At 48.6% G+C, this 17,103-nt stretch overlaps 1 protein-coding gene across 4 annotated transcripts in view; it reads left to right on the forward strand.

Moving 5' to 3' along the window:
- The window catches only part of Ift140 (intraflagellar transport 140), a 93,578-nt gene extending 76,478 nt beyond the window's left edge, over positions 1 to 17,100 (forward strand). For all 4 annotated transcript variants that reach the window (XM_013517666.1, XM_005391568.1, XM_013517668.1 and 1 more), the window contains exons 19-30: positions 3,892 to 4,069; positions 5,039 to 5,229; positions 5,720 to 5,815; positions 5,994 to 6,126; positions 6,214 to 6,357; positions 6,945 to 7,073; positions 7,218 to 7,400; positions 11,138 to 11,344; positions 11,610 to 11,822; positions 11,912 to 12,078; positions 14,044 to 14,185; positions 16,384 to 17,100. In XM_013517666.1, coding sequence (XP_013373120.1) covers positions 3,892 to 4,069; positions 5,039 to 5,229; positions 5,720 to 5,815; positions 5,994 to 6,126; positions 6,214 to 6,357; positions 6,945 to 7,073; positions 7,218 to 7,400; positions 11,138 to 11,344; positions 11,610 to 11,822; positions 11,912 to 12,078; positions 14,044 to 14,185; positions 16,384 to 16,578 — 1,978 coding nt within the window. In that variant the 3' untranslated portion in view covers positions 16,579 to 17,100. The remainder of the gene's footprint in view (positions 1 to 3,891; positions 4,070 to 5,038; positions 5,230 to 5,719; positions 5,816 to 5,993; positions 6,127 to 6,213; positions 6,358 to 6,944; positions 7,074 to 7,217; positions 7,401 to 11,137; positions 11,345 to 11,609; positions 11,823 to 11,911; positions 12,079 to 14,043; positions 14,186 to 16,383) is intronic.
- Positions 17,101 to 17,103: the final 3 nt, after the last annotated feature.

The following is a 17,103-nucleotide window of genomic DNA, read 5'->3' on the forward strand; positions in this document are numbered from 1 at the left end:
CTGTGCATTAGGTGCGATGAGCCCATGATGTACCAGAGCCCTTCCTCACACGGATTCTGCCTTCAAGTGGGGAGATGAGTGCTGGGAGGGAGCGGGTGGAGCACAGTTGAGAGGCATTGCTTAGGCATGCCTGCCAGCAGAAAGTCACGGGCCTCAAGCGAACAAGTATACCCAGCCCTGACAGGGCAGGGCCCCCCTTGAAGAACTGGCTGGGGTTTGACCTTGGGGTGGCAAGAAGGGTGGGATTCTGGACATATGGGGGTAGGGCACCATGCAGGCCCTGAGAGAGAGCACATGTAGTTTTTGGCTAGCCATACTTGCTGCTGCTGGGATGGTCACTCCTTTGAGGTCACACTGGGCTGTGGCCCAGTGTGCTGTTATGCTGCCAGGCCAAGTTTAAACTACTGAAAGCTGGAACAACTCCTTTCTCAGAACCTTTCAGTGCTGGAGGATAGACACTGCAGAGGGTTTGATGCTCTATGTTCTACCTGTGGAGATACTGACACAGCATAGGGCTTCCACACTACCAGGACTCTGAAGCTATATTAATAAATAGAGACATGGGTGCCATATTCCATCTACACTGTTCTCAAGTGCAGGCACTCAAGATGTTATTCAGGTACAAAGAGTTCTGTTGCCAGTTAGGTGTAACCTGGGTGGTTACAACATAGCCTTCTGATCCCTTCCTGTCTTCGTGCACTGCCATGTTGAGTCCTGTTCAGGTGGCTGTCCTGAAACTTACCCCCCTCCTGACTTCCTGGGGTCACTGTCTTGTTTAAAGGTGGCTCTACATGTCACATGTAAAGTCAGGCTTCCCATGCACAAGTTTATGTTCCTGGAGGGCTGGAACTCTATCTCTGACCAGCACTGCACCATTCTTTGATCATGAGAAATGTCTGTCCATCAATTCCCTGAAGGAATTTATGTACAGATTTTAGGGCCTTTCCTGCTGCAGTTTGTAGTAGATATCCAGCACTATCTTTCTACTTTCCCTTCTTCAAGGAAGTTGGTGCTCTGCTGTGTTCTTTTGTTCCAGCCTCTCTGTAATCAAGTTCTCAGCTCTAGAAATTTGCCAAAGAGTGCAGAGCACCATGGTGCTATTTGCCCTCTGCTTACCCCATGGCTTAGAAGACCCTGGGGGTGGAACATCTGCAGTCATTCCAGCACACACACACACACACACACCAGGCATATTTGGAATGCAGTGTCTCCAGCACTCAACATTCCTAAGCACACAGTGCAGCAGATGCCTTTAAAAAGGAAATTTTCCCATAAGTTTCCATTAGGAGAGATCAATTTCCCTCCCTAATTAAATCATTCTTCTTTATTTAGTCTTATATGGTTAATTTTCAGTGAGGAGCAAGCACAGAGTTTCAAAATCCAGAGGATATGAGACTGTCCCAGACATAGCCCTTGGGCTAATCTACTTGTCTTTTCTGCAGCTGAGAAAGGGATGGGGTACGAGACGCCAAAATCTGGCTTCTATTCATAGAAGGTGGCCAGTGGTATCCTCATGCATCCCCAGGTGGCACCCTGGATGTCCCAGTGCATAGTCACCAGCATTGGCCTCCCTGCGCTTTCGGGGGCTCCATCAGGCTTCCAGGTCCTTGTGCTTCTAGTGTGGGAGGCTGGGTACAGGAGAGCAAGGAAGCCAAGAGCGGAATATAAGTTAGGAAGGCCCCTTCCTGAGGTGTAATGCTGTCTTCCAGAGTATCTGAAAGTCTCATGTGACCCCTTGGCACAGAGCACATATTCAGCAGACCTGAAGCCAGGCCAGGGGCTTCCATCCCTCCGTGAAGCCCCCTTTCTATCCTTCCTGCTGTTTGCTGGCTTTGGCTGTGCCTTGTGGTCTGACTGTAGCTCCTCAATGTGCATCTAGCCTTCCCCACTTGGACAAACAAGGAGCATCACTCAGAGCAGAGAAGCAACAGGGACACTAAGCAGAGGCAAGTATGCTGTAGGCAGATGGTCAGGCTGCTAGTTCTCTAGTTTCCTGCTGTCCTGACTCAGGACATGTCCAACCAAGCTTCTGCAGAACTCGGATTCTTCCAGAAGCCAGGACCATCTTGAGGCTGTTCCCTCCTCCTCCGCAGCATCTGCTTCTCATTTTAAATGCCTGGGAGCTGATGAAATGCAGATGTGATTGCTTTCCACAGACTGGCTTGGACAACAGGAAATTCTCAAGACTTGGACAGGACTAGGGAGGGGGTATCTGCTTCTTGGAATGTATGTCAGATTCACAAAGCCCAGAACTTCACCCTGGAGTTAGAGCCGTTCCCGTTCTCGGCATGTTGTGTGTGAAAAGAATGTCAGGAATTGCGTCGGGGGCTGAGACCATTCTGGGTCAGGAGGGGGCAGCTGCTAAGAGCACAGCATGGTTTTGTGGAGGGAGTTTGCAGCTATCTCTTTGGGTCCAGGCCCTTCCAGCAGGCCTGGGCTTATCTGAAAGAGAGGCACTGCCCTCCCTGTAGTTTGTACACAAGGCCTCAGTCCTGTCCTAGCATTTAAGGGGCCTTCCCAGCTCAGTCTGCCTGGCTGGGGGGCTGTACTTCTACTGCATGCTCTTCAGAACCCTGGCTTGATGGAGACTTTCATTCCCAGTGGAGATCAGTGTCCAAATAGCAGGGCATCTTGTGACATGGACAGATCTTAGTCACACACACAATGCCAGGGAGATACAGTGAGTGACACCAAGCCAGGTCTCCAGGCCTCTTGTCTCCCACCTCCTAAGAGGTCAGATACTGATGACAACCACAGCCTGCCAGCAGGAGAGCAGACAAATGTCAGCCAGCTCTGCCTACTCAGTTCCCTGGTCACTCTGCTTGCTTACATTTTTGTCTGTGATCAGACACAAACATGAAGCATTCACTGTCGGGACAAGGCAAAGGAAAAGAGACATACAGAGAGACAGTGAAGAAGCCAGGCCTCATTCCCTCACCCTCACAATGGATCCTCAGGAGACAGTTAATAAAAATCAAGTCTTGGCCGGGTATAGTGGCATGCACCTATAATCCCACCACTCGGGAGGCTGAGGCAGGAGGATCACTGAGTTCAAGGCCCACCTGGGCTACAAAGTGAGCTCAAGGCCAGCCTGAACTGTATAGTGAAACCCTGTCTCAAAAAGGCAAAATAATAACAGTAGTAATAATAAAGTCTTAGCTGGGCATGGTAGTGTACCCCTATAATCCCACCACTCAGGATGCTGAGGCAGAAGGATTGCCATGAGTTTTAGTCTAGCCGAGGCTACACAGTGAGTTTAAGGCTAGCCTGAACTATAATACATAGCAAGACCCTGTCTCAGAAAACCAAAATAATGCTATTTGTGAAATGAATACACATGCCTCACTCACTTAGCTTGCACTGCAGGCTTGGGAGGGAGGCCATGAACCCCAGCATACCCACAAATCCAGGGTACCCACAGAGACTCTTTCTGTTCTGTACATGAACATAGAGTTCTATAGAACCAACCAGAGCTGTGCATGACACTGAGTATTTCACTTGAGATTCTGGACTTAACACTGGACCCCATGTGCTGTTATTAGCTGAGATCTTAAGGACCAGTGATATCTTGGAGAACCCTTGTGCCTTTGGTTGATAGATGTTTCACAGGATCCTGGCTAGTGGAGGGGGCAGCTTTGGGCCAATGAGAAACCATCAGCTTTATACCCACAGCTCTTCCTCATGCATTCAGCTAGCACCTTAGGATGGAGAAGAAAGGCTTGATTTGGATTTCTGCTTATTTAAAGAAAGGAGGAGAAATGCTAAGACCAGGATTTTGTGCCTGAAGCCCTTTGGTAGCTCTGCACATTGACAGGTTGTTGAGGGAGAAGCGGGTGGAGGACCAGAGTGCTGGGCTGAACCCTTACAGGCCCCTGTGTCCTCTGTCTGCAGTGAGGCTGTCTGGGAGAACATGGCACGCATGTGTGTGAAGACCCAGCGGCTGGACGTTGCCAAAGTGTGCCTAGGGAACATGGGCCATGCCCGTGGGGCTCGAGCACTGCGGGAGGCTGAGCAAGAGCCAGAGCTGGAGGCCAGAGTGGCCATGCTGGCTACACAGCTAGGCATGCTGGTGAGTGGGATAGACACTGCCCCAGAGGGTGGAAGAAGGAAGGTGCACATTCCCACCACACCCTGAAGCTGATCCTGCTGAAAAAGTTGCAGATACTGCTGCACAGATCTTCTGCTGGGTTTGGGGGCAGAGGCTGGAAGAGCTTGGGGGCCAGCAGATAGGAGCAGAGGCTGGCAGATGGTGGGTAGAGGTGGTTGCTGAGCTTCTCAGTGTTCTGTGCAGCCATGGGGTGGGAGTGGGGTGGGGGGCAGTGCTTCTGAGACCAAGGTGTTGCAAACAGAGACCCCTTAAACTGTAAGCCAGAGGGGGTAGGGCTGTGAGGAAACCCTGAGCCACTGATCTCCCTCCTCCACTTTGTCAGAGATCACTGCATGCTTCTCTGTCAGTGAGGTCCACAGAGGATGACATACCTCCAGGAGGCATAGGCTGGGGGCCCAGCCATAGGCCACAGCATCACCTGGCTTGTTGTACATGTGGGCAGTGGTGGACAGACACTCCCAACTCCAGCTCCAAGAAGGAGGATTGGAGGTGCTGCCACCCCCACCTCTGATGCATGTTGCACACTCCCCAGAGGGCTTCATTTGTCGGGGAAGCACAGGAGTTCCATGAAGACATGGCAAGGGGCAGGGGCTCATGAGAGATAGACCCAGGTCCCAACAGTCAGACCTCTGTTTCATAGGTCTCACTCTCCATCCAAGCAACAGGAATGTCATGTAGCTGTGTGGCTCTTGTCTTGAACACATCAGCCTTATGCAAGGTGTCCACATGCCCTCGAAGTATCTGTATATCCTTGGTGTGTGCTGTGAATCTTTTTCAGGAGTTCATGGTGGAACCTTCTCCTGTGCCTAGAGCTTTGAAGCACAGTAGCATGCATGACAGGGTACCTGGTGGCTGTCACCTTCCCTGCTAGAGCAGTCTTTCTCCAAAGCCCCATGCCTGTGTTACCATAATGCACCTTTCTCTTTTTAGGAGGATGCAGAGCACCTGTACAAGAAGTGTAAGCGCTATGACCTCCTGAACAAGTTCTTCCAGGCCTCAGGCCAGTGGCAAAAAGCTGTGGAGGTGGCTGAGCAATATGATCGTGTGCACCTGCGCACCACCTACTACAACTATGCCAGGCACCTAGAGGTCAACAATGACTGCAGCCTGGCCCTCAACTAGTGAGTGGCCATGGAGGGGCTGTGGGGTGGGCCTGGATACCTCTGCCTCACTGAGGTGGCTAATGTGGTTCTCAGGGGGACCAGCATCCTCCTCAGTGAGGAACTGTCTAGGGAACTATGGGTTCCAGGATGGAGCAGAGCCAAAGATGTAGACAGCCTTCTTGTATCCTGGCCGCAGTGTCAGAAGAACTGAAAAACAGCCATTCTGCTACCATATCAGCTGCTATGGCAGATTAAGCTGGAGGACTCTGCAAGGACACAGGGGCTACCTTGGGGCCTGGCCACAGAGAAATCCCTCCAGAACAGGGACTGTGCTTAGATCCATTCCCACAATTTAGATTTCCATGCTGTCCCTGACCACAGCCCACAGTCTCCAGAGCCACTGGCCAGGAGCAGTTGCTGAAGGCCACTGCTCTGACCTGATTCTGTGACATAGCCTTTGATTTGTCCAAGATGGGTAGGAACGAGGTCCTCTGGTCTTCTTTCACAGCTATGAGAAGTCGGACACCCACCGCTTTGAGGTGCCCAGAATGCTCGCAGAGGACCTGCAGTCCCTGGAACTCTACATCAATAAGATGAAGGACAAGTAAGTGTCCCCAGTGAGGCAGCACTCTGCAGTGGTCCTGGCATGCTGTGGTGGACACAGACCCCTTCAAGCCCTGGGCTTCTCCCTGCCAGTCTCTTGCATCTCCCTTGCCAATCTGAGGGTTAGTAAAGGCATCATTTCTGGTGGGAGGGAGACCCTGAAAGAGACCCTTCCACAGGACACTGTGGAGGTGGTGGGCCCAATACTTGGAGAGTCAGGCAGAGATGGATGCTGCACTACACTACTACGAACTGGCTCAGGACTACTTCTCCTTGGTCCGTATTCACTGCTTCCAGGGCAACATTCCAAAGGTGAGCACATCCTGCAGGACCAGCCACCCAACTGAGTGAGGCTGCTGGGTGGAGACTAAGCCTCCTGAGTCTTTTGGGTCTTTTCAGGCTGCTGAAATAGCCAATGAGACTGGCAACTGGGCCGCCTCCTATCACCTCGCACGACAATATGAGAGCCAGGAAGACGTGAAGCAGGCAGTGCGCTTCTATATGCGAGCACAGGCCTTCAACAACGCCATCCGCCTGTGCAAGGTACAGCAGGGTAGCCCCTGGCAGTGCCACCAGGTCAGGGGGCAGATAGTACCTCCTGGCTGTTCTCAAGGTTTTATTAAGAGCATTTCAAACATAAGATTGAGAGAATTATACTGCGAACACTAGGGCACCACCACTGGTTTCCACTGCTTACTCCTCACCCTACCTACTCTCCCCCCATCCCTGCTTCTTCCATCTGACATTGTTTGCAAAGCACTGAATCATCACTGCATATGTACACTGTTCAGGGCTCCTGAGCCAGTAGTAGGTTGGCTCACTGCTCATGAGCTTGCAAATAGGCAGACCTTACATAAAAAGTCCAAAACGTCTTTCATTTCAGGAAATACTCTGTGTCATATGTTTCTTATAGTACTCTGTGAAACAAAACTAAAAGCATTTGCACATCTGGTTGCAGTCAGAAAGACATAGTGCTCATTCAAAACCAGAGTGGCACACATCACCTGGCAAAACACCAAACCAAAGGGAGCTGAACTGTCATCCAGGTACATTCACATATTCATCAACGTAAGTAGGCTCAAGTGCGCCTAGCAGGAACTGCCTACAGAGCCCTGCCTCTTCCCCTACAGGAGAATGGCTTAGACGATCAGCTAATGAACTTGGCCCTGCTGAGCTCCCCAGAAGATATGATAGAGGCAGGCCGATACTATGAGGAGAAGGGTGACCAGATGGATAGGGCAGTCATGCTGTATCACAAGGTAATGAGACCTGCAGGCAGCCCTGGAACCTGAGTAGCAGGAGGGCAAGAGGCCTAACCTTTGCCAGGCCGGAGAGACCCAGTTGGGTGGATTCTTGGGCCCCTGGAGCTTGAGCAGCTACTCAGAGTTTTATGCTCTCCACAGGCTGGTCACTTCTCCAAGGCCCTGGAGCTGGCCTTTGCCACCCAGCAGTTTGCTGCCCTACAGCTCATAGCAGAAGACCTGGATGAGAAGTCAGACCCTGCCCTCCTATCGCGCTGCTCAGACTTCTGCATCGAGCACAAGCAGTTTGAAAAGGCTGTGGAGCTGCTGTTGGCTGCCAAGAAGGTGCAGGACTGTCAGATGCAGGCCACACACTCGGGCACCCAGGCTTCAGATTGGGGACACTCTACTGTCTCTCTTGGTTTTAGTTTCTTGAGAAAGGCTGTCCCTCTTCCCTGCACTAGAGGAAAAGGGCACCTGAGAACAATTCTGTGTGTACAGCACACCAGTACTGATGAGTGAGGGCAGCTTCCCACCAACCTCACAAATCTTCCAGTCCAACCAGGAAGGTGATCTATGAACACTCCTGTGTGCACAATGAAAGGCACATAACATAGGATTTCCCATCTTAGCTTTTTTATTTTCATCTTTGAAACAGAGTCTAACTATATTACCTTGGCTGGCCTCAAACTCCTGGGCTCAAGAGATTCTCCTGCCTCAGCCTCCCAAGTAGCTAGGACTATGGGTGTGCACTACCACATCTAGCATAACCATTTTTTTAGGTCTATAGTTCAGTAATGTTAAATACATTCACATTATTATTCATAACTTTTCCACTTAGCAAAATGAAACTAAACATTCAACAACTACCTATTCCTCCTCCCCTAGCTCTTAACAATCCGCACTTGCTTTCTCTCTGTCTGTGGATCTGACTCCTGTAGGAAATTCATGTAAGTGGGATTTGGCTTTTTGTGTCTGGCTGTGTTCTCTCGGCTCATGTTCTCCAGGTCTCTCTGCATGGAGCAGGTGGCAGGACTCCATCTCTTGTGAGACTGTATGCTGTTCCATTGGCTGGGTACAACATGCTGTGCTTGCCCACTCATCACAGCTCTGTGTGAGCACTGCCACTGTAAACACAGTGTCCTTGGGGCCCTGCCTTTCATTCCTATGATATTTATCCAGGGCTGGATTCACTGGATCAAATGGTAATTCCGTTTAATTTTTTGAGGAACTGCCAGACTTTCCCCAGCAGCTGCACCATTTCACATCACTACCAGCAGTGTAGAAGGCTTCCAGTTTCTCCAGAAGCTCACCAATACATAGTCTGTCTTATTTTGAAAGTAGCCAATCCAGTGAGTGTGTACTTCGCTCATCTTTTTTAGGTAAAAATTCTCTTTGATAGAAACCTGTTGGAGACATGGAAAGTGTTAAAAACATTCAAGGTTAGCCTCCCCATATTGAAGGCTCTTTTGTTCTGCAGCCAGAGGTAGGTGTGCATTTTGTTCCCTACTACTGATAAAGGAATCCTTGCACCAGTGAGAAGATACGCCATGTCACACACACATAAAGGTCCTTCCCCAGGCAGCCTGCTGACTTCATCCAACCCCAGGAGGAAGACCAAAAGGGCTTGCTAACTGGATGCACAGACTCTCTAGATTCACTGAGAAAACTTGGGTAACTCAGAATAACTAAGAAAAATCAGAAAGAATAAGAGGTTGCAGAAATTCATGAACAGTGAAAGCAATTATATTAAACCTAAGACAGCTGGAGTCTGGTACAGAAACAAGTGTCTAGGTCATGAGAAATGTTAGGAATCCAGAACTGTTGCAGCTGAACCACTCCTCATGTGATGAAGGGAACTGCATTGCAGTAGGGAAGGGCAGGCTACCCATGCATGGTTGGTACCCCCATGTAGCCATTTGAGAAAAATAGAGCTGATTCTCTGCTTAACTCCTGCACCACAGCAAATCCCAGATAGAGCTGAAGTGCAACAGCAAAGCAACAGTTCCTCATATAACATCTCAGACAGTCTTGAGGGAGCTAAAGATTTTTCTAAGTATGCTTTAAAGCCCATAGGTCATAGTGGGAAAGACTGATCAACAAAACACAGATGTGCAAATAGCACTCAGGAGACTGAGGCAGGAAGATTGTGAATTCTAGGTCACCCTCAGATACATAGCAAAACCCTATTTAAAACAAAAAAGTGGAAATACTTGATGGGAAAAAAGAAACCACTATAAATAGAGCCAAGACAAATTGTAAAATGGGGAAAATATTTTTTACCTAAATCCCAAAAAGTGAGCTTCTTAATATTTCTTAAATGCTTACTAAGATAAAATTTACCGGGGCTGGGGATTTAGCTCAGCGGCAAAAGCGCCTGCCTGGCAAGCGCAAGGTCGTGAGTTCGGTTCCCGGTACCAGAGAAAAACCAAAAAAAAAAAAAAAATTTACCAACAACTCAAAAGGGTAAAGAACGATCTAAAAGGAAATGCTGGTTGTTCTTGAATATAAAAGACTTACAAACCTTATTCATAACAAGAAAAATACAGATCAAAAGTCAAGGAGGCCAGGTGTAGTGGTACATGCCTATAATCCCAGCACTCGGGAGGCTGAGGCAGGAGGATTGTCATGAGTTAGAGACCAGCCTGAGCTACAAAGTGAGCTCAAGGCCAGCCTGAACTGCATAGCGAGACCCTGTCTCAAAAAGACCAGAAAAAAAAAAAAAAAAGAAGCCAGGCATGATGCTGCAGCCCAGCATGCAGCCCAGCATGCAGGAGGCTGAAGATCACAAGTTTAAGGCCAGATTGGCAACTTAGCAAAACTCTGTCTCAAAAGAAAAAATATAAAAAGGAGTAGGGCTACTGCTCAGTATGAAGGCCCTAGGTTTAATCCCCAAGACTGAAAAAAAGACATTATTTTCAGGAATTGGTCCAGTAGGTGACTAGTTGAGGAATCCTATGAGAGTCTGGGGAAGCATGCATACCTCAGCTGCTGCAGGGTACAGCAGGCAGCACCCACCACAAGTGGAAAAGACACCTCCCTCTCTCTACCTAGCTGTCTCTTCCCTTAGAAATGCATCTTTCTTACTCATTTTGTTTTGTCATGCTAAAGACCTAGCATCACAAGGGCCCCATGGTTGGAACATGCCTTACTCCAAACTATGTCCCCAGCCCTGGAATGCTTCTCCAGATTAAGGTGCACACAGGACATGCTCCACATAAGCGTTTGTAACAGCAAAAGATAGCAGCCTCTCTGTTCATGAACAGGATGAGTTAAATACTCAGTGGTTCTTCTGTATCGTGGAATAACTATGGAGCAGTCAGAAAGCTCATGTATTGACAGGGAGTGACCTCCAAGTCAGAAGTCTTTAGCAAGACATCCCGAAGATCATAAATTTTTCTAGACATGGAGGCACATGCCCTGTAATCCCAGCTCTTTAGAAGGCTGAGACAGGAGGACCACAAATTCAAGGCCAACTTGAGCAACTTAGCAAGATCCTATCTCAAAATTTTAAAAGGGGGGGATATAGATCAGTGATAGACCACTTGCCCAGCATGTTTGAGACCCTGGGTTCAGTCCCCAATATCTAAAAACAAAACAAAATTATAGATAGATGGATAGATAAATAATTTTTTTTAATAGTACTTGGGATTAAACCTAGGGCCTTTGCACTAAGCTATATGCCCAGCCTATTTTTTGTTTTTCTTTTAAATTCAGAGACAGGATCTCATTAAGGCATTAAGATAGATATATAGATATAAATGTAGTTATAGGTATATATATTCTTAAAAGGGGTTATAAAAAATTGACAGTTTCCTTTTGAGAAACAAATAAAAAATACATTCTTTTGAGATCTACAATGTTAGTAGCATGAGGGATGGTCGCATGAGTGAGATTGTCCTTTATGCTGGTGAACATGAAGTATCCTTGTCCCTCCCACAGCTGCCCCAGCTGCAGACTGTGGCCCCTGTAGAGTCCTGGAATTTGGCTTCCTCCAAAGGGCGGCAAATGGGATGTTAAGAGCCTTGGGACCTTGGCCTCCTTATCAGCCCACACTCCCCTGTTCCCTGGCACTCTTACAGTATCATGAGGCTCTGCAACTGTGCCTGGAACAGAACATGACCATCACTGAGGAGATGGCAGAGAAGATGACTGTGCCCAAAGACTCCAAGGTCCTGTCTGAGGAGTCCCGGCGTGAGCTGCTGGAACAGATTGCCAATTGCTGCATGCGCCAGGGCAACTACCACCTGGCCACCAAGAAGTACACACAGGCTGGAAACAAGCTGAAGGTGAGGGCATCCAGGCCTCACATGCTCCTCCCTTGGTCTCTATGGTGAGCCCAGGTAGGGGTGAGCCTTCTGGTCACGTCTTTGGAGGGAGCCCATGGGAAGTGTGATACGCAGGCCTCTCTTGCCTGCTCTTCTGGTGAAGCCAAGCATGGGGCATAATATGTGGAGGTCATCCTCCTTTTGCCGCAGCCAGTTGAACCACCATTCTGCCAGAGCTCTTCCAGGTCCAGCCCTGCTCTCCTGACCTGGCTGTTTCTGTCCCTAGGCCATGAGAGCACTGCTCAAGTCTGGAGACACAGAGAAAATCGTATTCTTTGCGGGTGTCTCAAGGCAGAAGGAAATCTACATTATGGCTGCCAACTACCTGCAGTCCCTGGATTGGCGGAAGGAGCCAGAGATCATGAAGAACATAATCAGCTTCTACACCAAGGGGCGGGCCTTAGACCTCTTGGCTGGCTTCTATGATGCCTGCGCCCAGGTATGGACCTCATGGGGATTCCACCAGGACCCTGGGGGAGGATGGTGCCCCCTCTCCCCTTCCTGGCCTGATGAGTCTCCTCAGCACAGGTGGAGATTGATGAATATCAGAACTATGACAAGGCCCATGGAGCACTGACTGAGGCTTACAAGTGCCTTTCCAAGGCCAAGGCCAAGAGCCCCCTGGATCAGGAGACCAAGCTGGCCCAGCTGCAGAACAAGATGACGCTGGTGAAACGGTTCATCCAGGCCCGAAGGTGTGTCCCACAGTGCAGGGTGGAGGGCAGTGGCAGGCTGGCCTGAGGGCCCTCTCTGTGTTCACCCTCTGACTCACCACTCCCCTTCATCACTGAGTTTGTGTCGACTGCAAGACGCCAGACCAAGCTTCTGTTTCCAACCAATAGTCTTTAGGGAATCCCTCAGATGGGAAGATTGGAGCTTAGGCCCCTCACTGTGCCCTGAGACATGTCTGAGCTCCTGGGGGAAGCTCCCTTGGAACCTGGGCACAATCTTGGGAAGACTTTCACAAATACCCAGAGATACTGAGATGCAGTATAGGAGGGGAGGAGGAGGAAGATTTGGGTCAGGAGGTATGTCTGAGGGGAGCCTTGGACCTGATCATGCATGCAGGTGTCAGACAGAGTCATCTCAAGAGAGGGGCTGTTGTGTAGCACAGTGTGGTACAGACCCTAGGGACCTCTGCAGCAACTGCCTGGCTGCGGGCACATGGAGAGGGGGGGCCCAGGCAGGTTATATACATTGTCTCCATTTTTAATGGGATACTTTGGTTTTTTGCTTGTTCTGTTTTTTGAGACCAGGTCTGGCTATATCACTATGTAGTTCAGGTTGGCCTCAAACTCATGGTAATTTTCCTGCCTCAGCTTCCCAAATGCTGAGATTATAGGAGTACACCACCACACCCAGCCTGATACTGTCTCACTTTGCTCACTGGTAACTGAGCATGGTGGTCACCATGACATGAACAAACATCTGTGCATCTGTGGGCCACCTGAGCTCAGCTTCTGCCCAAATCAGCAGGAGTATTTTTCTATGGCTTTCTAAAAGAGTTCTAAAACTGTGGGGCAGGGTAGCACACACCTTTTATCCTAGCACTTCAGAGGCTGAGGCAGGAGGATTACTGTGAATTGGTCAGCCTGCACTACAATGCAAAACTGTCTCAAAAAAAAAAAAAAAAAAGAATTCCCAAACACATTAAACATACATTGTACAGAGTGTGCTTTTGTGTGTGAGGGAGGGTAGGTTCTGGAAATAGAACCCAAGGCTTTCATACTGAGCTACAGCCTCAACTCGTATTTTTTTTCTCCCCTACAGACAGGGTTTCACTAAGTTGCCTAGGCTAGGCTTAAACTTGCAGTCATCCTGCAACACAGTGCAAGGATTACAGGCATGCATCTCCACACTTGGCTGTTTGGTTTTTTTTTTTTTTAATAGTACTTGGGATTAAACCTGGGGTCTTTGCACTGAGCTATATGCCCAGCCTATGTTTTGTCTGTTTTCTAAATTTAGAGACAGGATCTCATTAAGGCATTAAATTGCCCAGGCTGGGTTTGAATTTGTGGTCTTCCTGCCTCAGCCTCCCAGAGTGCTGAGATTACAGGTGTGCTTCACTATGCCCCTATCCTGAGCAGGCTCCTTGGAGGAGAACCTGGCCATCTGGGCTCTACAGTCTGCATCTAACAGATGTCTGCCCAGCCCCAGCTGCAGGAAGCAGCCCAGTGGGTGGAAAGGAGATGTCGAGGGTCAGGGTGAGCAGCTTGTCAGGGTTAGAGCACGGGCGGGACAGGCTCCTGCCTGGAGTAGCTGAGGCAGCATGGCTAGATGGGCCCTGGACCCCCAAGTAGGAGCTTAGCCACAGACACTGCACCTCATCGTATGTGCTGGCCTATGCTCTGCCAGCACATATGTAAGGTTCTTCCCAGATGCCTTGGGCAAGGTGGCACAAGTCCCCTGCATGAGACTCTTCGCCCAGAGATTTCTGTCTCTCAGTTGTGTTCCCTGGGGCAGAAACTGCCACTGCACAGGACCTGCCACTGCAGGTGGTCAGTGTGTTTTTGTTAAATGAATGAACAAATTAACTGAATAAATGAATTTATTCACAGATGCTGTCTTCAGCCACTCCCTAGAGCCACTGTTGCAACACTCTGTGTTTGCCTCTGGCATGTTTTGGGTTCAGGCTCAGGCCTGCTCTTTTCTCCCTGCAGGACCTACACAGAGGACCCCAAGGAATCCATCAGGCAGTGTGAGCTGCTCCTGGAGGAGACAGACCTGGACAGCACCATCCGCACTGGGGATGTCTATGGCTTCCTAGTGGAGCGCTATGTGCAGGTGGAGGAGTATCAGATGGTGAGAACACTCTGCTGTCCTGGGGCCTGAGTCCCTATCCTAAAGGCTCAAACCTGGGGTCAGCAAAGACTATCAGTTACTGTTTTCTTTGATGTTACAGATTTATTTTGGGTTTTTTTGTTTGGTTGGTTGGTTTTTTGATACCAGGGATCAAACTCAGGATCTAGTGTTTGCCAGGTAGGTACTTATGCCACTGAGCTATATCCCCAGCCACACCAGACTCCTTTTGTTGACAGGGGATCTCCCACACATGCATGTCGGAATGCCTAGTTTATCTTGTACTCCTTTTTACCAAAAAAAAAAAAAAAATTCCACATAAAAGCGACTCAGCTCACAACTTGCACCAATATTCATCACTGTTGCCACCATTTGTGTGATGATTTTCCTTAGCCATGCTGGTGGAGTGTAGTGATATCACACTGTGGTGTTTGGGTACTGTAAATTGAATCCTGGGCCTCATTCATTCTAGGCAAATGCTCTCCCACTAAGGTACACCTCCTGCCCTTTAACTTAAGACAGGATTTTCTAAATCGCCCAGGCTCTCAAACTTGCCTTAGCTTCCTAGGTAGCTGAGATTATAGGTATGCACCACCTCATTGTGGTTTTAATTTACACTTCATTGGCAACTGATGTTGCGCATCTTCTCATGTGCTTATCACCCCTTTGAATGTCTTCTTTTGTGAAATATTTAAACCTTTCCATCATTTTGGGGTTCTTTAAAAAATATGTTCTAGATTCATTTCTCTTACCAAATACATGACTTGCAAATATTTCCTCCTAGACTATGAGGAAGTCTGCGTCTGTTCCTTCTCTGTTCTCTTCTCCTGGAATCGCAGCTACTTTGTATCTGGTGTCCCCCTAGTTCAACTCACACTCTTCTCTTTCACCCACTATTTTATTCTTCATGTTAGGTAGTTTCATATTCCATTCCTTCAAATTCCCACTCTTTCCTTCTGTAGTGTTTATGCTGATATTAATCCCATCCTATTTTTCACTTCAGACTTTACAATTTACAAGCAGGGTCCAGCTGTGTTTAAGTGTGCACAGGCCTTTCCAACCGGAGGTACTTTTCTCACCTCCCAGTCAGCTCTTCACTCTTCTCTCCTCCTCAGTGTTGGCTCTCCTTGAATTCTGCTGCTAGAAAGACCCCAGGCCCTCCCCAGCTTCTGCTGTCCTTGACCCATCCTGTCCTGAGCTCCTTTGATCTGTGTCTCATGCACCTAGCACAGCGTTAGCAGCCTGTAAAATGTCCAGGAAACCTCTTCCAGCACAATGTGAGACTTGTGCGGGCTCACTTAGCTGTCTTACCACCCCTGGCAAAAATCTCTGAACATGGTTTAATGGCTTGATGTTGTCAAACATCTGCCATCTTTAGTGATAACCTGTCCAAAACAAAATTGTCCTAAGAGCTTTACTATCCTTAAGAAATACTAAGATCTAATAATTATTGTTTTAAAAAAAATTTTTTAATTTAAATTTTAATTTTTTTGGTACCAGGAATCAAACTCAGGACCTTGCGCTTCCCAGGCAGGCACTGTGCCCCTGAGCTATATCCCCAGCCCTAAAAAATTGTTAAAGCTGCTTGAAATTTTGGTCACATTCGAAATTTTGGTTACATTCTAAATTCTTGTGCACTCTGGGCTATACAACATCCCATTCCACCCTCTGCATTTGTGTGTGGTCCTCTTTGAGGATAAATAGGTGTGAGCATGTCCTCTGCAGGAGGCCAGTCCTATCCTGTCTCAAGACCCACTTTGAGATGCTCTGAGCACTACCCCTGTGCCCTCCTATGTATTCCCACTGGCAAAACCAGAGAAAATCTCACAGGAAGACCATTTATGATTCCATAGTTTACTGGCCTAGGATCAAGGACCATTCATAAACTTGATGCTCCATTAAAATAACCAAGACAAACCATTACTACCACAGCTTTCCCTCCATTCTAACAAGCACATGCCCAGACCAGATAAAAACACAGAACCCACTTTTCCCTTAGTGGGTCTCTGTGCAAGATGAGCAGGTTCTAAAAGGCCCTAGGACTCAAACCAGGATTTTGCCTACTGGTTATAGTGAACCAGTAGTTAGTTATAGTGAACAAATATGATAACTCTATCGGTTCTTGTGTGGACTAAACAGGAGAACCATGTGGTTGTCATGTTTGCTGGACCCCCAAGTAACCACTGTCACCTCTACCCTAGGCCTACCGGTACCTAGAAGAGATGCGGAAGAAACTCCCTTCTGCCAACATGTCGTATTATATAGATCAGCGGACCATGGACACCGTGTACCAGGCCCTGGGCCTCCCTCTGACGCGCATGCTACCTGAGCGGACCCGCCACAACAGCATGGAGGACCAGGAGGAGGTGGTGGAAGAGGTAGACAATGACCCCTGAGAGACCTCAGCCCTTGGCCATATGGCCTGGGTCCTGCTGCTGCTGGGAAAGCTGCTTCTGGAATGTTCTAGGCACCAGTAGTAGCAGAGGCATCTTTTTTGTTGAAAACTTCCATTTCTGTATTGTCACGTGTAAGCAGGACTGGAGGAACAGCGGGGAACACTGCTCTGTCTCATCGCAACGTACAAAAGGAAGACTACCCCGTATTTTAAACCATCCCTCTAATACTCCTGCCTCTGGCAGTTGGGTGGCTCCCATGGATTTCTGATTCACTTCTTTTGAGGGGACTTGGACTCATCTTTTCCATGTTTTCCCAACTACAGCTGAACCTTGGGCTTGGTACCACCTGTTATTGCTAATTGTACATACAAGGTTACTTGACAGTTCCTAGCAGGGACCACTATAGCCAGGCCTGAACCCTGACAGCTGTGCCCTTTGGTCACCAGAATGGGGAACAGGGACATCAAGCCCCACCCATTGGCTGCTGACACTCCTGTAACTCCAATAAAGCCTATTTTCTGAGAC

This window comes from Chinchilla lanigera, unplaced genomic scaffold (genome assembly GCF_000276665.1).
Source record: "Chinchilla lanigera isolate Chin_1 unplaced genomic scaffold, ChiLan1.0 scaffold00041, whole genome shotgun sequence".
In the NCBI taxonomy this organism is placed as follows: Eukaryota; Metazoa; Chordata; class Mammalia; order Rodentia; family Chinchillidae; genus Chinchilla; species Chinchilla lanigera.